Raw genomic sequence first — 24,854 nt, forward strand, 5'->3', positions numbered from 1 at the left:
CAGAACGTCCATTTAGTCGCTTCACACCTCGGAGTGAAAAGCGTCCCGTGTTTTTCCCTGCAGGTCAGCGAGGATCCACACATCACACAGAGCCAGATCCACTAACAGCGCCCCCTACATACATCGTCCACACCGAGCCCACTGAGCATCAACTGATGTGGTCGCCTGAGAATTAGTGAGTGTTGTTCTCCTGTCAAGTTGAACTGGTAAAAACAGGGATGATTTCAAACACTTAAGAACCATAAAGTCTCGTCTGAGCACCACACACTCTATAAAAAACCTTTACTGGGACATAAGAGGAATATTAGTCAGTAGAGATGCTATAGGAGTTTCCATAAAATTCAACAAAGCCTCTGTAAAGCCACAGACACTGAGATCGTCCCCATAGGATCATTAAAGACGATAGAAGAGGAGAAATAAATCACCAGTAAGAACCACAGCGTAAAACTCTACGTGCACACAGTGCACACTGTGAGAGGGAAAATATCAAAAACCACCATCCTGTTACCAACTGAACTCAAATCCACACACACTTTAATCTGTTATATTACGTCCTTACTTCAGAAATACAAATCTAATTCAGTGCAGCTCACTGACGGTGACGTACAAGTGATGTGAATCACTGCAGTGAGGCTGCGTAAACTCTGTAAGAACTGACCTGAGAGCAGAGGACAACAACACACAGTGTGAAAGCCCTACATGCAGATAGGACTCTGATATTAATACTGTGGGCGATGAGAGAATAATAAATCACAATACGCTCTCTAATATGCTGAGTGGGGGCTTTAAACCCCGACAGGAATATTATCAGTAATTTAAAGTCATAATATAAAGTAAATAAGAGACATGCAGAGTTTAATAGCAGCAGGTTTGTAAATAACAGGAGGTAAAACGTCTCTATGGAGTTAATGTGACTCTTCAGGGCAACCATACAAGCTTTACATTATTATTATAGTGATGATAATTATTAAAGTGATGATTATTATAGTGATGATTATTATTATTGTGATGATTATTATTATAGTGATGATTATTAGAGTGATGATTATTATTAGAGTGATATTATTAGAGTGATGATTATTATTATAGTTATGATAATTATTATAGTGATGATTATTTTTATTATAGTGATGATTATTATTATTATTATTATTATAATAGTGATAAAATACCGTATTAATTTAAACCATGTAGGAATATAACAGGAAAAACATTAAATAAAACTATCAATGACACGCGCACACTTGTCATTTAGCATCTTTCTGTTGACCAACACCGCCTCCAGCTGCCGCATGAGCCAATCAGGACCCGCCACGTCACCGCACCGATCTCTGACTGCGCTGTAATTGGACGAACCCGAGGAATTTGAACGTCAGATCGGCGTCTGATTGGACGAGAAATTAAAGTAGAAGAAGGGGGAAAAGAAGTTCCCGTGGTGTGCGCGCACACGAGAACGCGCTTGTGCAGTGCATTCCTCAGGACCACTGGTATAGATACATGAATAAGTAGCGATGAGGTCACACGCACTGATCCCTCACGGACACGTGCTCACCATCGTAAACATTGAAGAGCCGGTGAGAAAGTTTGATGCCCCCGCAGACAACACGTTGATTAACGGTAACAAGGCTCCGCAGCTCCGGGCTGGATCCAGACTGAGCTCCGGTCCTGGCTCGGCTCGGCAGCTCGTCCTTCCTCTCCGTGTCCTGCTCGGCTCGGCTCGGCTCGGGTCACGGACTCTGCAGAAGTTGCATCAGTCTCTTGTGTGTTTGTTTATGTCCACAGCAACTCCTCCTCTTCTGTTTCTTCTTCCTGTCCCGCTGGAAGCACATAACCCGGTTCAGCTCGGTGTGACCCGGTACAGCACGGTTCAGCCTGCTCCGTGCATGGGGGCGCAGCTGCAGCCCTGCAGCAGGGGGCGTGGAGCCGAGTCGGTGCTCCGGTTCCCGCTAATCTGTGCACGCTGCACGCGTGCGTTTCCCCGCGTGGAGTTTTGCGGAGTCCTGCGCGTGCGTGTATGAAGGGGAGCGGAGACAGAGTGTTCACACGCACGAACAGCCGCTCGTCACGCACCTGGCTCATCCCGCGCACAGTCCGGCTGCGGCTCAGAGAGAAGGAGGCTCGTTCACACCCTCACACAAAGTCACGTGAAAAAACCTCGAACGCGTGAAAGACCCGCGCGTGCACGTGAAGCCCTCACACTCTGTGTTTGACACGTGTCACAGCCCTGATGTGAAGAGGTGAGCTTCATCCTGACTCTGGAGCCTGAGGGAGAAGGAGCTGGACTCCAGCCTCACGTGATCCTCCTCCAGGTCGCCATCATTAGTGTTAAACATTTGAAAACAGAACTGATTCTGTTCTGTTGGAGAAACATTGGACTTGTGTGATTAAAGAGTCCGACTGTAAACGGTGTAGCAGAACAGGTCCATCTATCATCTTGTCTTCTTCAGGGTCTCTGGAATGTCCCAGTGACGGCCTCCGGACCTTCTGCAGTTTCTCAGCCTAGCAGCAGGAGAGCCAGTGGGGGGGGGGGGTTCTAACACTAACAGACGCAAAAAGGCAAAAACTAAATATAACAAATATCTCAGGATGAAAAAGCGGCGCCACAGACGAAGGTGTCAGGAGAGTTTGTGGTGATGGAAGCTAACTGGACCTTCTCCGGAGGTCATGTCTGGACACGGCTAGAGAGAGACTAACAACCTGAGGCCGATGTAGAGTCACCAGGTAACCACACCCCGATGTCTTTGGACTGTGGGAGGAGCCAGAGTATCCAGAGGACACACTCAGCCTACTCCCCATAGAAAGAGCCGAACCGGGATTCGAACCGGAAACCTTCTACGTGTGAGGCAACATGTCGCCCTATGTAACACCCTGCTTATTGAAGTTGCTGTGAGGTGAGAGTCTGTTTAACTGACCTCCCTGAATCATGACCCCCCCCCTGCTGCTGCTGGTTTGAATCCAGTCATCTGAACAGAGTTGATCTTCGATGCTCTGGTTCCAAACCAGTCTGCTGCTGCTCCCACAGACGCCTCGTTTGCTGGTTGGAAAAACAGCTGAGCCAATCAGAGCCCTGCAGATGGCCTGAAACGAGGAAGTCGTGTTTCCGCACCGTGACGAGAACGATCAGATCAACGCAGCTTCACAGATGGTTATAAATTCATCCAGCGTACGTAAGTGAATTAAATTTAGCTCCTGTTCATTGAAAAAATAAAAACAAACCAAAGTTTCTCAGTGGAGGAGCTTTGACCTCTAATTATTTCCCTGTAAGCTGAGCGTGTCAGGAGTTTGTCTTGTGAAGCTCCTGTTTGTTTGAGGCTCTTTCTAAATAAATGTGAGCACTGGTGTTGACCTGAGCAGATCTCTTCCTCTGCGGCGTCTCACTCGTCCCCGGCTGCAGGCGGCGAGCGACGAGTCGTCCGAGGTTAATGAACAGAAGCTTTTATGTTAATAGAAGGACAGCCGGTGTGATTTAACAAGACAATCTGCAGATTTACTTCTCTCAAACACATCGGAGCTGCGGCTGCACGTTATTATCTGGCTAAACAACGTCTCAGCAATGAAGGTCGAGACAAAGAGAAGGTAATTAGATTACAGCAATTAAATTGTTTAGTTATTTTCTCTGGATATGATCACTAATCTTAGTAATCATGCAGCGCTCACACAGGAGCCGCTTCACAGCCACGAGAATCGGGGGAAAACACAGATTCATCTTCTCTGAGCCTGAGCACAAATCACCTGAGCTGACGTGAGGATGGTTCACACCCGGGTTTACAGAGAATCACCAGGTACGACGACAAGAATCAACTCTAAACTGCTGCTTTATGTGAAGGACACACATTTTCAAGGTTCAGGTTAAAGCTTCAGATTCATTATCACTCGGCAAAGATCGAAACGTCTTAATTACTGATTTGGAGTCACAGAAAGAAAATCTGATTTAAAAAAACGCTGTGGTGTTTGTTCTGAATCTGACGTGTTTCTGTGAGCACGTTAACATGATCACCACATTCATGTTCAATTTGACGTTACAGGAGAAACGTTATAAATCTTTTATTCCATATATTAACTCATCTCAAATGTTTCTATTCTATTCTTTTTGATCCACTGGGAAATCAGCTTTCAAAACAGTTCCTCTAACCAACAAGACAAATACCTACAGGCCAAAAATTCTAATGAACAGAAATATAAAATATAAAAAGAAGTATATAAACAACAGCTCAGTGGTTTTTGCAGGTAGATTGTATAATTAGGATTTAAATCCAGGACCAGACTATGAACTGGTTTGGAGTTAAGTGTGGTGACCACAGACAGGATTGTCTTCAGTGGAAGACGAGTCTGTAACTAACGATATGGACAAAGTATCCAGATTCTTTAAAACCACATGATAGAAATACTCCATAACAAGTAGAATTCCTGCAGGACACGTTAATACTTCTGATGCATTCATATATAAACAAATTTAATATTGTGGAGCTGCTTCTGAGTGTGTTGATTTAAATCAGAATATTCTGGTTCTGATCCTTTTCAGGATGCGACGTTCACAACATGAGAAAGTTCAGAATCCAGGTCACTGAGGGTTTTATGTGTTTCTGTTTCATCTTGTTTCATGAGCATCTCGTGTCGTCAGTAGAATCATCGTAGTGTCCATGTCCAGGTTTGACAGACTTTCATATTTTCAGGTCTTCCTTCACATCTCAGTTCTGACTCATTATAACTTCATTGTTTGTTCAACACAGATGAAAAATTAACCTCAAGTTTCTCTGTAAACTTCATGTTTTTGTTGATGAACTGAACTCAGCAGAAAAAGAACCTGAGGCGCCATCTAGAGATGATGGGATTAAACTACAGCAGTGAAGAGTGTGAAGAGACAGAAACACAACGTCCTGCTCTGTTCTCCTCTACACATCAACCATCACAACAACAACCACATCGACCATCACAACCATCACAACAACCACATCAACCACATCAACAACCACATCAACCATCACAACCACATCACAACCACATCAACCATCACAACAACCACATCTACAATCACATCAACCACATCAACCATCACAACAACCACATCTACAATCACATCAACCACATCAACCATCACAACAACCACATCTACAATCACATCAACCACATCAACAACCACCACATCAACCATCACAACCATCACAACCACATCAACCACATCAACCACATCAACCACATCAACAACCACATCAACCACATCAACCATCACAACCACATCAACCACCACATTAACCACATCAACCATCACTACAACCACATCAACCATCACAACCATCACAACCACCACATCTACAATCACATCAACCACCACATTCATTTTTCATTTTTTACTTTAAGAACAAAAAAACTAATTATATTCGAGACTCATTTTAAAATACACAGTCAAGCTGTTTACTGTTAAAACTACATCCATTAATTAATTTAAAATATAATTAGCATCTGTTAATTCAATAACATCTGTAAAATAAATAGTTAAACTGCAGCAAATCTAATTACTGATCATTTTAATTTGAGTTTACCTGAAGATGAACTTGAATTGTTTAATAATGACTCATAATGATTCATTATAAATGTCCTGTGGAAAAGCAGATGCATTTATTGTTGTAATTATGAATGAATGTGTGAGTAAAGAGTATCTCTTAGATTCCTGCTCAGCATTTAAATGACACTCAAATGAAAGATTTAACAGCGACATCAGTTTCCAGAACCCGACTCTGAATGATTCACGACAAACACCAATGAGCCTGAAGTTCCCCAGCAGCATCTCCCCCTTCTCCTACAAGTATACAAGTTACTTCTTTTATTTGTTTTTAGCTTTAAACGGCCGACAGATACACCAGAGCTCCTGTGCCCGTTTCCACTCCTACACCCATTTACATCCCTCAGAGCCACTGAACAGCTGATCCGGGTTCGTCCCTTGGTCCAGACTAAAGTTAAATGTGATGCTGCATTTCCTGTTGCAGCAGTTTAAGTCCTTTGACATATTCAGAGAGACTTTGACTTTATTTTAATTCCATTCTTGTACTTCTTAGTTTTTATTGTACAGCACTTGTTTTAAATGTGCCTTTTAAATAGACTTGACTTGATTTAAAGTTAGACCAAATCAAACTGTCCAAACTTTGATTATCTTTCGACCGACATGTCTACAGGTCACAGAAAAGTGCAGCCACAGACAGAGCCGTACAAAAGGTTGAGCGACACTTGACGTTCAACTCAAACGTGACTCTGAACAAATCAGTGTCTTGAATCCCTCAGTGAGTGAAGGGGGGCGCTAAAGGGGGGGTTGCCCTTCGTGCTTCAGGATTTCTGTGCACGTCCCTGCACACAGGGGACTCACTTTATATCGTTCATAGAAAATGTATGAGTGCAATGTGGTGTTTGACCAGGACGTTTGTTCTGCAGAGACGTGCTGCTGCCGTCTAAACGAGGAAGTTTCAGAAAGTAGAGTTTTTATTTAACTTAAAAATCCACACGTCTGACGACGGAAGGAAACTTCTCCATTGTGTCGTCGACGTCGTCACCAGGCGACCAATCAGACGTGAAGAGAAGGTCAAAACCTCAACACAGACATCACCATGGCAACGGGTTGATGTCAGTGGAAAATACTGTGGGACCACAACCTGCACGTGTGTGTGTGAGAGAGATGGGGGGGGGGGGCTCCACCTGCTCCCACTGAGCTGCTGCCAGGCTGGAGATCAGCCAACAGCACCAGGCCTGAAACCAAGTCTGCACCAAGCTCGCACTACCAGAGAGAGAGTGAGGGAGAGAGAGAGCAAAGAAGTGAGAAAGGGAGAGAGTGCGAAAGAGAGCGAGAGACTCATGAAATATGTTTTTAACAATTCAAAATGAATAAGTAAAGTTCTGTGTTTAAACAGACTCTCCTGGTTTTAACTAATATCTGTGCAGCAAAAACACGTTCAACACTTATTCAACACTTTTAAAACCTGATGCCTCTTGAAACCTGCAGACGTCCCGTGTCCTCGTCTCAAGCCACAAAAACGTGCTTAATGGACAACGTGAGATTTAAATAAAAAGCTAATGGCAGCAGCAGCTTCACAGAAACAGCTCAGCTCTCATTTGACTGAGAAACGGAAGAAAAGAACCCCGGAGCCGTCGTGTGTTGACGACCTTGGCGGCACGGACGAGGTTCTGCTTGGCGTCTGAAAACACAAACATGTGCCACGAGTGTCCGCGCCAGAAAATCATCTCTCAGATAATAAACTCATCTCACTCAGATGATACAAAACTCTTCTTCTTCTGTGTGTGTGTGTGTGTGTGTGTGTGTGTGTGTGTGTGTACAACAGAAGAAGAGGATGAAACAGGAAGGCAGTTGTGTTGTGAGAGGGAGGCAGGAGGAACAGATGGCCTGGCAGAGCATGGGGAGAGGCCGGAACCCCCCCACCCTCTGACCGACTTTCATTGATGAGCCAGAGAGTGTGTGTGTGTGTGTGTGTGTGTGTGTGTGTGTGTGTGTGTGTGAGTGCACGTGTTAGACACATATGCCATCACACAATATTATTTAGAACAGCACCACCCCGACTATTTCAAGTTTACACAAAAAGACGGAGGTGGAGCGTCTCGTCTCAGTCGTTCATCGAGCTCATAGAAATCAGACAAAGACGCGTTCCTGAACGCAGCTGCTCGAGTGCCTGCGTTCACACTGGACACAAATAGAAAGTGGCTGATTAATTTCACCATTTCATCAAAATGAATGAACCTCACAGATAAACGAGTCCGTTACAGAAAGTTGACAATTTCACAAACGTGTAATTATGCTCAGTGTCTGCTGGAGTCCACACCCACCACAGACCTGCAGCTCCCACCGGATGCGTCACGCAGACACAAGCAGGGTTTCACCCGCCAGGGAAAGGGAAACAGGAAGCAGGGGAGTAGTTGATGGTCATCTCACGGGATCTTTACATTTCCCTCAGACAAACACGGTGAGAAATCAACTTCTCACCGGTGAGGGAGGACACTCGACCCCGGCGCCGCCTGGACCTGCTGGGACCCGAGTTTAGAAACGATGTTCAAGTTCGGACACGTCGAATAAAAAGCTTAAGTTTTACTTTTGTGAGTTAAAACACTCGGACCACTGTCTTCTGACAGAGTTTACCATGTGCTTAATAATAACTGAGTGAGAACCTGGCGACGTCCATGATCCCAACACGTCAACACGTCTGTTTGTTCATCGCTGATACTCGTGAACATCTCTGACTGAATCTCACTCTCTCGGATCACGTAATGAATTGAACTCGTCGATAAACGGACTAATCAAAGCTTTTATCTACAGATGAAACACTGATCCACGTTTCTATCTGATGTCCTTTCTGTGCAAAGACCTTTCCGGTGTGTAACGTCCTCACTTTCACCTGAACAACAAACAGGAGTCTGGACGCAGCAGATTTCAGAGGAACCATCTGAAGCCTCGTCTTCCATCCTGACCGAGGAGGGTCAAGGTAAACCAGACTAACTGCTGGGGGGGACGGAGGACGAGTCGAGTCAGCGGTTCATCGGTGAACGGATAACAAAAATAAAAAAATCCTCCCATCTCCTCACCTCCGGCCTCCCCCGGAGAGAGAGAGAGAGAGTGGAATCAAACTCTGCTCAGTTTATGGATCCAGTCGAGGAAAAGTTTTACATTATAGCTCACGAAAATATCTGTTAAGTGCTGAAGGGAAAGCAGCGAGGGGTCAGAGGTCAGCACTGACAAGAGAGGAGCTCCTCAGATTCGTCTTCGTCTCTTCTTCTTTCTGTCTCACATATCTGAACCAGTCTCTCTCACACACACACACACACACATTATTAATGCCTTGGCAGCAGATTGCCCACGCACACCAGGTTTCACCAGGACCCAACCTGACTGGGCGCCCAAAAAATATTCTGCCGTCTTTGAGCAGGAAGAAGGAAGCCTGCAGGCGGCGAGATGATGGGGGGAACGTAGGCAAGCTGTCAGCAGGGCCGGGCATATGCTGGGCCCCCCCACCACCACCACCACTCCCTTCTCCACCCCCCTAAAAAAAAAACTCCTCCGCCCACGCCCCCCCGCTCCAGACCTCCTTCTGTCTCTGCTCCACCAGGCAACCAGGCTGTGAACCAGTAAATCACACGAGAACCAGTCAGAGCATCACATGTTGTTCATAGTTTGGAGCTGAACAATTAAATATCAAGAATTATATCAATATCATTTCCATCAATAGCAAATAAAAATCCTCTTTTCCACTGGTGAGAAGTTCCACTAACATCTGGCTAACATCATTCACTCCCGGGTCACGTGACCATGCAGGTTTTCATCGGCTCCAATCGCCTCTGATGGAAAAGTGACACACGGAAGAAATCAAATTATTTAATTAAATAATAGGAATAATTTGGCAAGACAGCGAAGTGAGAGAGTGCATGCATGACGCTGAACATGACGTATCGGGGGGGAAAGGCCCACTCCTCCTCTGGCACATGAAAGGTTTCCCCACATAAAAAAAAAAACATTGTAAACCCACTGATTCTGGTGTGAAAGAGAATATGTAAGATTATCATTTCCCCTGGTTTGACTATTTATAGATATGTGTTCAAATAAAATGAACATTTTGTTCTGTTCTTTAAACAACATTTCTCACAAAGAGACACTGTGATGAAACATGTAGAGAAACCTGGAGGGCTCTCGAACATGAACATAATACATTTTAAACTCAGTGAGGAGGTTTGACACATAATCCATCGACCTCAGATTCTGTTTTTAAAACCACAACCAGGAGCAATAATGAGTCTTTCAACTTTACAGAAATAATAATGTGACCATCAGATAATTATCGAATCCACTGACAGGATCTGCAGGTTTCAACGAGTTCAATTTGAGACTTTTTAAGACCTTATCGAATTAAATTGATGATAATAATAATAATAATAATAATAATAATAAACAATTAATAAATCATAACCCCCCCATAACCATACTGTCACACTGATGAGACCATCCATCTTATGTTTTATAGATTCTATTTAATTTGTCTTTTTCACCTGTGTATTGGAGCTACTGGTTCCTCGCTAGTTGGAATCATCTGATAAGTATGAAGCATTAAAAGTGATTATTTCTGAGTTGTATCAAGTGATAATACATGTGTAAGAAATTATTATTTAGTAAAACAATTATTGCGTATTTGACCTCAACGCCCGTGTTCAGGCACTTCCTCATATTATCTCTTCAAGCATTAAACTTCAAAGTAACATTTAAATCATGAGGAAAGATATGTTGAATGAACTTTAACACAATTAAGACCTAATATGTCATATTTGAAGGTGCTTAACACTTTTTAAGGCCTAAAGGTTTTTAGAATGTGGACACGAGCCCGTCGGGACAAATATTAGAAATGCTTTTGGGGTTCTGGTTGGGTTCGCTCACTTAAATGTTAACGCTGCATGTGCCTGTGATTTGGGAAATTTGACTCGGGTCGGGTTTGGACATAAACAACCGAATAACCATCAGGTAACAGGTAAACTGAGCTGCACTCTAGTTCTGATGGTGCAGGGACGTAGCAACAGGGGAAGAACAACAGGCAACAGAAACAAGTCAATAATAAAATCTAACAGTAGTTTCAACCTGTTCTGATCTAATCACACACACACACACACACACACACACACACACACACACACACACACACTGTTCAACGGAGCGCAGTGAAAGACAGCTGCTTTAATCAGCTCGTTGTGTTTGTAATGGAGTGAATTCACCTGAACACAACAACACTGGAAGGTAACAAGGCAGGAAATGCTCCAACACACACACACACACACACACACACACACACACACACACACACACAGATGTGGAGCCTCCCCCCAAACACAATACGAAAACAACAGAGGAGACCTGCCAGCTGTTCCCATAAAAACAGCCAGTCTGCACACACAGCTGGAGACACACAAACACACACACACACAGGCTGTGGCAGGTGTGAGGTGGGATGGGAACCAATGGGATCGCTGCGTTAATTAAAGTGAGGAGATGATTGATGTCACAGAGCTTCTGGTTTCTTATTGGGCAGCTGACCAGTCAGGTCGCTGCAGCAAGAAAATATAATTAACACTAATCAACACTTGTCTAATAATAATCAAAATAAAGATATAAATGAAGTGATTTGGGAGAAATAAAATATTAAATTATTCAAATATATTATTTTATTTGACGGCAGCAAGACGCAGCAGAAACAGTTTTAAAGTTTGTGAATCAGCTGTTTTCATTGTTTTATTCAACGAATCTGAAAATTATCATAAAATATTATAATTGTACATTTTCACACATCAACTAAACTGGTGTCAACCGGTGGTTCAGGGCTTTCAGGGCCGTTCAATGAGGCTCCGGGTCCAAGAGTCTCTCCACATCGAGACAAACATGAAAACTACCGAGACACAAGCCTCCCGTGTTAAATCTTAAACTCTGATACATGCTCTCTGTGGTCTACTCGTGCCAACGTGTTTCCATATCATTGTGTGTTTGATCAAAGATTCATATCTATGTACAGAGATTATAAGGAATAATGAAGGACTCTGACAAACACTCTGAAGGTTTTTCACCGTTAAACCTCAGATATTTTATGTTTAAATATGCAAACAAGTCTTTATCAATGAATCAATTTCCATTAAAGTAAATCTGAATTCTGGATAAAACCAGGTTCAACCTTCTCATTCATTTTTAACTGAGGAGTTTCTTGTATTTGTTTTTTATCACTTTACAAATCAGAAAATGTTGTTATCAAAACTGTTTTTCAGAATAAAATATTGTGTAAATCACACTTTGAATTGTACATCAACAAATCCCTCAGTAAAAACCTTCAGAATAAAGGTCTGGTGAATGTAAGTGAATATCTTAAAGGATGATTTAAATCTACAGACGAGCAGATGTGATATGAAAACATCTGTGTATTTCAGATTCCACTGGTCTGAAAGAAAAAGAGTCAAACAGCCCAAAACCTTGTACGTGACCAACTCCCAAAATAAACCTCAGGACTTTTCTGAACCTTATTTCATTTCTAAATCAAACATTTAGATTTTTTTCCTGTCATCCTTTATTTGTTATTTTACACTGAAACTTTCTTTTTATCTCCTTCATGATGGGAAATGCAGATTAAATAAACCTGATGAACTGGAAAGTATTTTGTCATTTGAAGATGTGGACATCGGCAGCGTAGTTTTACAAAGTGTGGAGAAGTCCGTGTCCATGACTCGAGCGCCTGACGGTTTCAGGCCTCTGCTGCCGCCATCATCGCGTCCGCTCTCTTTCTCTCTAATGCTCCTTTAATTGAACGCTACCGCCGTCCTGTCGTCTCATCTCACGCTGTAGATCTGTCTCTTTCTCCCGATGAGGGAGGGGGGCTGCAGACAGGAGCTTTACCTCCGAGCAGCGGCGGGCCTTTTGTGGCCCTCGGCAGCAGTCGGGAGGCCAGGCCGCGTCTCCTGCGGTGTGACTAACGTGGGGCGACAGCGCCAAGGCGGCAGAGGGTGGCGGCCGATTGCCAGAAAGCCTCACGCTACTCGGCTCGGCTCAGGGCCGCCTTTGTACGTCGTCGCCGCCCGCTATCTTCCCACAACATGTGCTGTTGTCAGGGGCCCGAGCGAACCAAAGCTGCCTCTGTGGAGGGAAAGATCCCCACAAATCCTCTTGATGCGCCCCCCCCCCTCTAACGTCTTCATTTACCATAACCACTGGCCTCGTGGTGTCTGGAGAGGGAGGGGGGTGGGAAGCGATGACTAATTCATACAAGCGTTGTGTTTGAACTTCAGATACACGGCTGAGAAATGAACCAACTATGTTCAGCAGCCAATCAGGAGGCTGGACTGTGGATTCCTCTAATCACAATCAGCAGCAGAGAAATGAGACGCAGAGATTCTGATCAGAGAGAATCTAATCACATGATCAATAACTTAACGTAAATCAATAACACTGGGAAAACACGAGGAGCAGGAAAATCATTAATGAGACCAGAGGAGCCGAGAGACGTCTATTCACGATGTGATGTCTCCCTCTGCTGGTGCTTTGACGGAAACTACAACACGCTCAGTGTCTCAGCAGCGGCAGAGACACTGAGCTCCGAGCGACACAGAGGTCACACAGAGGTCACACAGAGGTCACACAGAGGTCACACAGTGGTTTAAAGACCTCCTTCTATTTACTGTTTGTGTTTATATTTATTTATTAGACTGTGAAGTGCCTACTTGTCTTCGGGTTACTGTCTGTAACACTGTGAAAATAAAATATAGGCATTGAACTGACAAAGGAAAACCAACTTTACAACGTACCAGGGAACGCAGATGAAAATTAGCCTTGTGTTATTATTAATAAGAACTGTCCCTGGAAAATAAATGGAATAAACAAATAAAAAGACGAGACGTGGTCACAGCCAAACAAAAAAAAGTCTCGTCGTCTTATTGTATTCTTGCACATGAATGTTTAAAAGTTTACCTCCAGCTCAGGGTGAGCGACTCATAACTGACATGATACTTCAGATTTTATATAAAAAGCAGATGTTCTCTCGCACGGTTCTTAAAAAGAACTTCAACTGCACCTCCAAAGGATCGAGGAGCTCGTTCTGAAATATAAGAAAAGTCTTTGTTTTACAAGCGAGGGCTCTTCAGACATTTGGTTGTGACCAAGTCTCGTCTTTTTATTTTGTATTTATTTATATTTATTTACAAGATATTACAAAGTCTCTATGGAGAAACGTGTTTTAAACGTGTTTCATTTACAAATGACATAATGTTCAGAAATAGCCATTGAGGTTTATTTTGGGAAAAGGAAGACAGATTCTTTTTTGAGTTGGTTTAAATCAAAACACAGTTTTTCAATCATTGGTCAATTTTAAGATTTTGGGTTGTTTTGCTTCCATAATAATTTGTCTTTTTGCACTAATGAAAAATAAAACGTTCAAATGCACATTTAGATTTTTTTTTTCTTCACTGTGTCAGTTTTCAAATCAGAGTTTCTTCTTTTCCTCAATCAGAAATCAGACTTTTCAAATGTTTTAATGAAAATTGTTTGCCAATTAATTTGAATCAGTCAAATCAGTCAAGTGTCAGAGATGAAGCCTGAAGGAGTTTGAAGTGGACCTGTCCACTGAGCCCAGGTCCCCTGTCTCCTCTGAGGGTCACCAGAGAGTCCAGAGCTCAGTGAAACAACACTTCACCACCACAGAGACGCAGCCCGGGGGTCCCAAGGGTCCCGGGGGTCCCAGGGGTCCCAGGGGTCCCAGGGGTCCCAGGTGTCCCGGGGGTCCCAGGTGTCCCGGGGGTCCCGGGGGTCCCAGGGGTCCCAGGGGTCCCGGGGGCCGTTCTTATAATCTGTCCATGAGCGTTAGAGCAGGAGCCAAGCGGCTGGAACCTTTTTAATAATGTTTAAAATCAGGTTTGATTTCTAAACACTGACCTACAGTAGAATCATCTGTGTGTGTGACCTGAGTGCGAAGGAGAGTAATGAACACGGCAGGGACGACAGCAGGAAGCGAGCATGATGAAGGATGCTGCAGGAGGAAGTGGGACACAGGGACGCCATCACTCAGTGACCCCCACCCCCCCATACGTGGACCAGAGGAAGATGGATCTGGTTTGTCGATGATGCATGAACCTGCAGAGACACTCGGGCACACGTCCAAACATGTTTGTCACAAAGTCTGGATCATGTGTGTCCACCCGTCACAGTGTTTCTGTTTTTAGAAATCACATAACTCCATCTTAACAACTTCCTCGACCTCCTCCTGCCACCTAACAACTCTTCTGCAACACCAGAGTCCACCTTTACAAGGTCTTCCCTTTCCATCGATGTCACCGACTACTTCCTCAATCGTGTTGTTCACCTTGATACGAGGCATCCTGCGTCACCTTAGTCCACCTGAAGCTCTACATGAACAAGACCCTCTTTACCTCTTCATGTCTACAGCCTCCCACAGCATCAGACCACCTTAACAACCCAGATCAGTGTCATCACACCTTAATGCTCCGGTCCACCTTAAATATACCTGCTGCAGATTGTGTGTAAATCCTGTTCAGGTACTAAAGAGCTTTAACACATTCTGCCTGAAAATGAGCAGCAAGGCTTCTGTACCTGTGTGATGTCATCAGCTCACACTGAGCACGCTTCATTAGGGTGAGAAAACCAATGTTGGAACTTTTTATAATTAAGAAACACAAAAACTCTTATATTCCATATTTCACCTCAATCCTTCTATGATGCTGAAGAGCATCAAAAATCACCTTCACAGACTCCTCAGCAATCTCCTCCATCACCCCAGTCCACCTTAAACACATCCTACACAATCATACTGGTCCCAGTGCTGCCCACAGTCCACCTGGACACTTCTAACTTCCTCACAGCGTTGGGACATTAACTTGAACCCACAACATTTATAATTCAAAGGATGCTACAGTTCACCTTCACTTCACCTTCAGGGTTCCTCCTAATACACCTGAACTTTCATTGACACCATCACAGACCATCTCAAACTCCGCCTCACTTCCTGCTCAGTGTTTGTCTTCTTGACCTCCCTGTCTCTTCTGCTCCTCTCTCTCCCCCTACTCCTCTATCTCTCCCCCTCTCTCTCTCTCCCTCCTCTCTCTCTCCCTCTCTCTCTCTCTCTCCATCTACTCCTCTATCTCTGCTCCTCTCTCTCCCTCCCTCTCTCTCTCTCTCTCTCCCTGTCTCTTCTGCTCCTCTCTCTCTCCCTCTACTCCTCTATCTCTGCTCCTCTCTCTCTCTCCCTGTCTCTTCTGCTCCTCTCTCTCCCTCTCTCTCTCTCTCTCCCTCTACTCCTCTCTCTCTCTCTCTCTCCCTCTCTCTCTCTCTCTCTCCCTCTCTCCCTGTCTCTTCTGCTCCTCTCTCTCTCTCTCTCTCTCTCTCTCTCTCTGCTCCTCTCTCTCCCTCTACTCCTCTATCTCTGCTCCTCTCTCTCCCTCCCTGTCTCTTCTGCTCCTCTCTCTCTCTCTCTCCCTCTACTCCTCTCTCTCTCTCTCCCTCTCTCTCTCTCTCTCTCCCTCTCTCCCTCCCTCTCTCTCTCCCTCTCTCTCTCTCTCTCTCTCTCTCCCTCTCTCCCTCCCTCTCTCTCTCTCTCTCTCTCTCTCTCTCTCTCTCCCTCCCTCTCTCCCTCTCTCTCTCTCCCTCTCTCTCTCCCTCTCTCTCTCTCTCTCTCTCTCTCTCTCTCTCTCCCTCTCTCTCTCCCTCTCTCTCTCTCTCTCTCTCTCTCTCCCTCTCTCCCTCCCTCTCTCTCTCTCTCTCTCTCTCTCTCCCTCCCTCTCTCTCTCTCCCTCTCTCTCTCCCTCTCTCTCTCTCTCTCTCTCTCTCTCTCTCTCTCCCTCTCTCCCTCCCTCTCTCTCTCTCCCTCTCTCCCTGTCTCTTCTGCTCCTCTCTCTCCCTCCCTCCCTCTCTCTCTCTCCCTCTACTCCTCTATCTCTGCTCCTCTCTCTCTCTCCCTGTCTCTTCTGCTCCTCTCTCTCTCTCTCTCTCTCTCTGCTCCTCTCTCTCCCTCCCTCTCTCTCTCTCTCCCTCCCTCTCTCCCCCTACTCCTCTATCTCTGCTCCTCTCTCTCTCCCTCCCTCTCTCTCTCTCTCCCTCCCTCCCTGTCTCTTCTGCTCCTCCCTCTCTCTCTCTCCCCCCCCCCCCTCTGCAGCACTAAATGGATGTGCCCTCCTGAGTGAGCGGGTCAGTGCTTATTTCCGCAGAACTTAATGAAAAGCACATGTCGATCTCTATTTGGGCAGCATCTCCTCTCCTCCACCTTCTCCTCCTCCCTACACTCCCTCCAGGCCTCCTCGTCTGGTCAGGCAGGGCCAGAGGAGGAGGCTGAATCTCCGGAGGGAAGATTGAGGAGAGGGATAACTCCCTAGGAGAGGGAGGTGCGAGGAGGTGAGGGAGGATTTCCAAAGAGGGAGAATCATGTCACTCGAGGATGTCCAGGAATTCTCCTCAACTTCTGTTAAAACCTAAAGTCCACCACGCAACACGTGTTAGCTTTGTGTTCACCGCTGCTAGTCGAGTCATGTGACTGATGAGAACCAATCAGGAAGAGAACGTCTGCATCATCGTTTACTAAAGTCTCACTTTGTTCATTAGAGGTAAAGAAATTTATTGTTTTTTCGATGCGGACGTGTACGACTCTGCCTCGATGCCGTGACAGAACATAATCGATTCAAGTTTTCTGCTACGTTAACAGAGATGGGCAGACACACACGCACACACACACACACACACACACGCACACACGCACACACACACACACACGCACACACACACACACACACTACAGACAGGAGAGAAGTTCCTCCTGCAGATTATCACAACGCTGAAGAAGCGACGCCCCTCTCCCCCAGGACACGACAAAAAGTCACAGTAAAGTTCAGAGGAGCAAGTAGAAAACCAGATATCTGCATCTGATGCAAGGAGATGAATATTTACTACTATGTTTACCATATAAGAAGAACAAGTGTGTGTGTGTGTGTGTGTGTGTGTGTGTGTGTGTGTGTGTGTGTGTGTGTGTGTGTGTGTGTGTGTGTGTGTGTCCAGCTGCAGACAGACTGAGGATCCTGGGAATAGGTGCATCATAAATATTCATATTGGAGCCTGTGGTTGGAACAGCTGCCAGAGAGAGGAACAGGCTGCTGGGAGACGATCGATCGCAACTCGTGTTGAACCGCAGCTTGGGACACACACACACACACACACACACACACACACACAGACACACACACACACACACACACTCCTGGCTGCAGCAGGTGGGGGGGAATCTGTCTGTTTGTCTGCTCCAGGCTACCGCTGGAGACGCACAACAACAACGCAGCTCTGTCGCCAACGTGTGGTGAGGTCATCTGACGAGAGAAATGACTGACACATGCAGAGACTGACGAACTATTGAACGTTGTGTGTTTGATCAATCAGCTGCCGAACGTTGTGTGTTTGAAAGTGACCACATGTCTCTTGTGTCCTTTACAAAGACCAACACCTGCAGGAGTCACAGAAATTGATCCTGATCCTCAAACGACTGCATCATGTAACATCGCCACCTGCCGCCATCATTCTCTTCTTCGGAATCACCAGCCCCTCGAGTCGGAAGGTGCAACTGGAACGACCCCTCGGAGGAAACACACCACCCCCGACTCCGAAATCCAAGATGGCCGCTCCATCTAGTAGTGAAAGCTGTAGTTTTACTGTTTATTAGCACTTCTGTCATCAAATCTGTTGTACACGTAGTAGTGTCCAATTACCGCCTGTGGACGCGTTGCTACGGTGTCAGTGTGCGTGAAAAGCAGTGCAACGCGTTATCATGAACAGGTGTTTGATAACAATGGCTAGCCGGCTAACGTAAACTTTGTTCATGTGCAACTGGAACGCCATCAACTCGGGTTAATCGGGTGTGACGTCATTCTGAGGGCAGAGCTCAGAGGTATAATGGAACGCACCATCAAGATGGACAATGCCAAAGTGTCTCAATCGCCCCCTGGTGGCTGGCTGCAGTAAAGGTCATTAACCTCCTCCTCCATGTTAGCAGATGGGACATGAACCAAACAAAAAAATCAAAGTAGATGTTAAATAAATGTTTAAAGATGTTTCTGTCATTTCAGGTCGTTCTTCTCTCTCTGATGTTTGTTCAAGTGATTCTGATCAGTTTGGTTTGAATCAGTTATTTGATGATATGAAAACAGGAGGAGACGTCATGATTGACAGCTGACACTGACTTACGATTTTTTCGAGCTTGTGTATGGGCGGGACCTCGATAGCACCGACTCTGACTCCAAATGACCTCATCACCACAAGATGGCAGCGTTCCCTTCTGGACAGTGGGAGGAGGTGGAGACCTTTCTTTACAGTCAATGTAAGTAAACCTGTTCTACCAGAGACCAAACTAACGCCCGGCTGTTGGAAGTGTCACTTTATATTTGAAAATCAAGATTTCAAACGTGGGAAAGTGTTTCATCATCAAGATAAAATTATTATAAAAGTAGAGCTTATAATATTTTTCCCATGGTTCCCTGTCAGAACTCAGAGTCAGATGTCACTTCCTGTTTGATCCGAGCTCTCTCTTTCCATCGGCCCTGTTGGGGGAATATTCATCAGCAGCCCTGAAGGCAGTTTCCAAAACTCCGTTCTTCAGGGTTAAATCAAGTTCCCTTCAAACTTTTCCCCTAAATATTACAATTATACCACTGGCTCGTCCGTTGCCTGGAGGGGAGCGGTACCAATCCTCAATTGGCCGCCCAGATGTTTCAGCAGCAAGCAACAACTGTCTGGTCCTCGAGAGAGTCGGCCCTCAAACGCCACTCAGCTGTGTCTGAATCGAGCTCCAGCAGCCGAGACGCTCGACAAACACAAACTCTGATCGCTGCACGTTTTAAAACACTTACGACTTATCATGTAGTTTCAAGATCATAGATTTTTCTTTCACATTTCATATAATTTCTACAAAAAACGACTTTTATTATATCAGTGCATTTTTTATATACTTTTTTAAGAAATTGTATATATATATATATGTATTATTTGTATATATATGTATTTGTAAATTATGAGCAGAGATTAGTTTCAATAGCAAAACTATTAAACATTTTGATCTACATGAGATTTTCCTGAGCTTTTAACCACAGACAAACTTAAACTGATCAGACTTCATCTTCTGAAGAAAACTGTAGGTGAACAGAATCTGAATCAATCTGAAAACTGATTTGACCTTTGACCCGACCTCTGCTGCCTCACATAAGTCGACTTCAACATGAAAGATCTCTCCTTTGCTGGACTGATGATGATCCAACTCTTTTATTGTTGACCTCTGACGAAGTAAACTTCCAGCGTCTCCTCCAGCTGCCTCGCAGAGTGTGAAAAAGGAAAAGATTAAACTCTGTTTACTCCGTCAGATGTGTTTTGTTCATGTTTTATGTGGAAACGCCTCAGTTTTCTTTACCATGCCCCAGTTATCAGTGCAACATGAGCCAAATGTGTTTGGGAAACTCGTGTGTCATGGAAGTGAAGCAGAGAGGGGAACAGATGGGCTAAATTAATTAGCCCATGTATGTTTAAGTAGAAAGGTATTTATTTGCGTGAGTGGCCAACGGCTGGAATCAAAGGAGGAGGAAAGAGGGACAGGGGAGTAACTTCCTCTTTAGCAAATCTCGAGGAAAAGCGACGTTTTCACAAGCTCGTGGTGATCGGGTTGCAACGCAGAGTGGTTTCAGGGAATTATAAATAAATCAAAGTCAAACAGGCGATCTGGATGGAGGAGAGCTCTTTGTTTACGGCCGACTCTGGAGACCTGAAACGGACCCTTCGAATAAATAAATACCACCGCTACAGGAAGTTCAGCCGCTTTCCCTCAGGCCCAGTTTAGTTTTATTAGCTACAGTCCTGCAGAGATACCAAACAATGAGCCCCCCCCCCCCCCCATCTTTAAGCATGTGTGCTACTCCCTGAACTGCTCTGTGGCCTCGACAGGATTTGTTCAGAAAACTCAGAGACGTTATCAAGAAAGTTAAAACTTAGAATAACTAGACTCACTCAGTAGAAGTCGTACCTCCACCAAGGCACGACAGTCCCTTAAACTCAATCTAATCACACACACACATAAATATCACTCGTAAATATTATCAAGATTATTCTCTGGTAGATCAGTGAAAATGTTGAAAAGATGTCGTATCTCACGATGTGAAACAAAGAGATAATAAATTCCTGGATCCTGATCCACATCTGCACCAACATTTAAAGAGTCCTTTCCTGACTCATCGCACATCCTTCCAACAAGTTTCATGGAAATACATTCAATTGATTTGATGTAATCTTGCCTACACACAAAAGAAACTCACAAACAAACCCATCAGCCAACAAACGCACAGAGATGAAACCGTAAGCTCCAGGGTGGAGGTAATAAGAATGTTCCTCCATGTTATCAGGACATTACCTTCCTCGATACAGATGAAAACATGCAGCAGGTCTGACAAGTGTCAAAATGTTACATGTGGTCGGTTCCTCATGAAACTGAAACTTTAGCTAAGCAGATATTTATATATATATATTTATATCCATGACAGTCACCTGGTTGCTGCAAGTCTTTGCCCATCACCCCCACAAACTGTTCATCGGTGGAATACCATGAAATCAACAGTGAGATGTCAACAAACCAACTTCACACTCATAAAACATCCATGGTGCTACTAGTGAGAACCCAGCCAGGGACAGACGGGACGCTGCTGCAGTTCTGGATTTTCCATGTTGCTCATCACAAAATATTAGGAAACTACAAAAGTTTCTCTAATGATGAATATGTCTTGAATCAGGATGGAGTGAGTGTGTTCATTTTCTATAAGCTGGAGTTTCCATTACACACTCAGGGTTGATTCTGGACTCTCCTCTACAACTAGAATAAAATAACTGCTCTGCCTTAGTGCCTTCGAACCAGCTACCAAGGACATCACTGTGTCCAGGTTCAACACCGGAACAGCCCAGAGAGATCGACAGAAGAATCTCAAAACAACATCCAATTAAATAATGTGTCTAAAAAACTTAATTCATGTGCATTTTCTGTGCTCAAAAATATCTATGGCACATTCAGGACTGAGGGTAAAAAAGTAGCATTGAACTTTAACATGCCTTCTATAAGCTTCGTTAATAATTAAGGTGCCAGGACAGAGGCAGGTTGGCAGTGAGGAGGGGGGGGGGCTGGAGAACAACAGCTTGCTCTCAGCAGGGGTCCCGGGGAAGGAGCAGGTGAGGAAGTATCCATTGCACTGCTTCTACAGCGTCTACCTGACACCGGTTCAGCGAGAGGAGGGCAGGTGAGGAGGAGGAGGAGGAGGTGGGAGGCTCGTGGTCTGAAATATCAGAAAAGCACAGAAAGCAGAAAACCACCATCTGGCAAAGGACTCGACCCAAATAAGAGCGGTTCTGTTCACACTGCACCTTTAGGATCATCCCAGTTCAGAACAAATCCCACAAGCAATCAACAACTCGCTTGTCTTTTAAAGCTCAACAGCATCTGGAAGTAAAAGTCCAGGTAATGTTCTGAACAGAGATTAATATGATCAGCCATAATGTTTTAACCATCCAAGGTAGACTCACCACGTTATATTCTCCTGTAGAAGCCACAAGTCTGTATGATAGCAAATGTGTTTTAAGAAAAATGTCTATGATCCGCTGTGATAGTTCAGAGCACGAAACCCAGAGTGGGAGTGAAGACGACAGAGCGGAGGGGTTTGAAGGGTTAATCCTGATGATATCATCGGCTCAGATGAGGTAAACTCTGCTGCGTGTCTGACATGGTGCCAGAGGTGAAAGGTCACCAGAGCGGATCCGTCCGGTCTGTTTGGAGACCCTCCCTCAGCAGCCATCAGCACCTGTCAGTCAAAGTATCCGTGCGCCTGACAGGACGCGCTGAGGGCACGACTCATTTCAACTCGAGCGGGATGTGTTTTTCTCTGCAGCAGAGATAATAATCCTCCACGTCGCTCACATTCCGGAACATTCACCGAGTCAGACTGGGAACCTGCAACCACGACCTCCCCTTTAACTTGAAAGTCGTAGCGTAGTCGGCTCAGACTTCAGTTCATACGTTCCAACAGTTCATATGTTGAATTTCAAATATGCAGAAGATTGAATCAGCTTTGAAAACATATTCTTCAGTTTACTCTTGAATTGTGTTTCAATGAATCAGCCCTGTTGACCTTTTCTGACCATCTGTTGCAGAAATAAATGAAAGTGTGACTGTGTTAATAAGTTTATAATTAAACAGAATTGATTATTTTCTGCTGCAGCACAGTATGTGTGAAGAAACATGATGCAGGTTTAACCCCAGAAAAGGATCTGATGACGTGTTGCCACAAATCTGCTGCGATCAGTCGCCACGGAGGCCGAAGTGACTCCATGATATTATACAGAGAGGTCAAAGGTCACAGTGGGTTCTTCCTGTGGCAGGATGATGGAGAAAGTGTAGGTGGCGTGTCTGCTCTAACTCCTGAAACTGAAGAGCGCGGACCTGCCGGGTTTGTGATCTCCAGCTGGGTCTGTGCCTCGTCTGTTTTCTCCTTGTTCACTGGATTAATTAAATCCGCTGCTCACTGCTCCCATTTCATTGTCCTGCGGCCTCTTAACAGACCGCTCCATTCAGACGGGCCGGAGCTGAGACATGTACGAGCGGAGGGGCAGAAGACGTGCTGCGTTGGTCCCATTTAAATATGGTTCAAATGAAAAACTATATTTAAAAAAGATATTTTCTTGGGCCAATTCTTATTCTTTTATTCTGAAAACTTGTCTAAAGTAAAGTCATGATTTCTGCCGTCATTTGGTCAAACAACCAGAGTCCCAGTCAAGAAGCTGTAAAAGAGGATAACTGAACGTGGACGAGTCGTGTTGATGTCAGAGTGAACTTCAGCACAAAGAGAGACGGGACCATTTGACCTTTTCAACATGAGACTGGATTTACAGTCGTTTTTAAGGGCTGTGATGGATTCAAATTTATAATATTGATCAAACTGAAGATTACTATTTTTCCATTAAATCAATAATCTGTTTGTTTTTTTTCATTCACACTAATAATTTTCTAATTCCGTTTAATAGGAGGGTTTTCCACATGTCCACACCTCGGAATGATAATCCGTTGAAGTAAAAAAGTTTTCACATAATGATAAAAGTTGTGGTACGACCCAAACACGCTGCTGCAGTGAGACCTCGTGAAGCAGTTCTGGGCGGGACTGGTTCTGCGGTGGTCTGAGTTTAGGAAGGAGCTGGTTGTTGTTGAGCGTGTGGACGGTGAGCCGCTCCGTCTGGCCTGCGCAGGCCTGCAGGGCCACGCCGGGACACCTAATCTGCTTCATTAATGCTCCCAGTCGACCATCAGCGCCCAGCTCCCAGAGTCCTCTCTGGTTTCAGCCCGTCCGGGCTCACCTGCAGCTGTACCTGCTCAGTCACTGAACTGCAACGCTAACGGTCACACTGGAAACACTGCGGTTACTAAGTCTCCCTTTTTTCCCTGATTAATTAAAACAGCAAACGATACCGACAATGCCAACAGATATTTTTACTGACGTTTCAGGACATAAAATGTTATATTCTGAAACCACTCTAGATAGAAGATGAAGATAAACTCCATCTTTTTCGTTTTACGATAAATAAAAAACATTTTTTAAACAATTCAAGTTGGATTTGAAAGATTTCCATACTTTCGGATAATGTGGTTTTCACAGGACACTGATGACAAGTGGAATATGACCACAAATCAATTATAGAACCAGTGCAGTATTTTTCATTCTCTCTATAATTATGTCATTAATCACACTGCACCATATGAGCAGAGGGTAGAGCCAAGTGACTGTGAAGTAATTCATCAGTACGAGCAGTGTATCAGCTCCACGTCCACAGAAACAGTGTTTGAAGCAGAGATGTAATATTCAGTTGATCAGTTCATGGCTGGAGGTTTTCGGAGCTCTGGCAGATATCGGAGTGGATTTTTTTTCACAACCCCCTCAAATGTTTCTCCACTGAAACCAGCATAAGCTTGTTAAAGCCCTCAGCGTGGTAAACACAAAGAATCAGGAAGGGAGATGGAAACAATTAGGGACAGGCAGATGTACAGCTGATTAGTGTGGAGGATGGATCCAGTTTGGAAAAGCAGATCTGCAGCTTCACCGTGTGCAGGCCACACAGGCCTGACTCACTGAAACACACTTCTTCTCATCTTAATCACATTAATACTTCAAGAGAAATATTAACGCAGCTATTAAATATTGTCCACTGAACTCTTCAGCTTCCTCCTCAGAGATTCACACGACAAAGACGCAGCAACGACCTTCAGGAAGAAGTTTGTATTTATATTGATAAA

General features: G+C 44.6%; 1 protein-coding gene and 1 long non-coding RNA gene across 3 annotated transcripts in view; one reads left to right on the forward strand and one right to left on the reverse strand.

Annotated features, from left to right (window-relative positions):
* The window catches only part of LOC117760354 (nuclear factor 1 A-type), a 51,302-nt gene that overhangs the window by 12,177 nt on the left and 14,271 nt on the right, over positions 1–24,854 (reverse strand). The window contains exon 1 of one of the 2 annotated variants that reach the window (XM_034583312.1): positions 1,553–2,170. The exons of the other annotated variant lie outside the window; for it this stretch is intronic. Within the exon in view, the coding sequence (XP_034439203.1) occupies positions 1,553–1,564 (12 nt within the window). The 5' untranslated portion in view covers positions 1,565–2,170. Of the gene's footprint in view, positions 1–1,552; positions 2,171–24,854 lie in introns of those variants that run through there. 2 annotated transcript variants of the gene reach the window in all.
* Positions 2,103–7,911, forward strand: LOC117760355. The gene is made up of 3 exons (XR_004613665.1): positions 2,103–2,229; positions 4,283–4,288; positions 7,900–7,911. It is a non-coding gene; the product is annotated as an uncharacterized LOC117760355 (long non-coding RNA).

The sequence above is a fragment of the Hippoglossus hippoglossus genome, chromosome 4, assembly GCF_009819705.1.
Source record: "Hippoglossus hippoglossus isolate fHipHip1 chromosome 4, fHipHip1.pri, whole genome shotgun sequence".
NCBI lineage: Eukaryota > Metazoa > Chordata > Actinopteri > Pleuronectiformes > Pleuronectidae > Hippoglossus > Hippoglossus hippoglossus.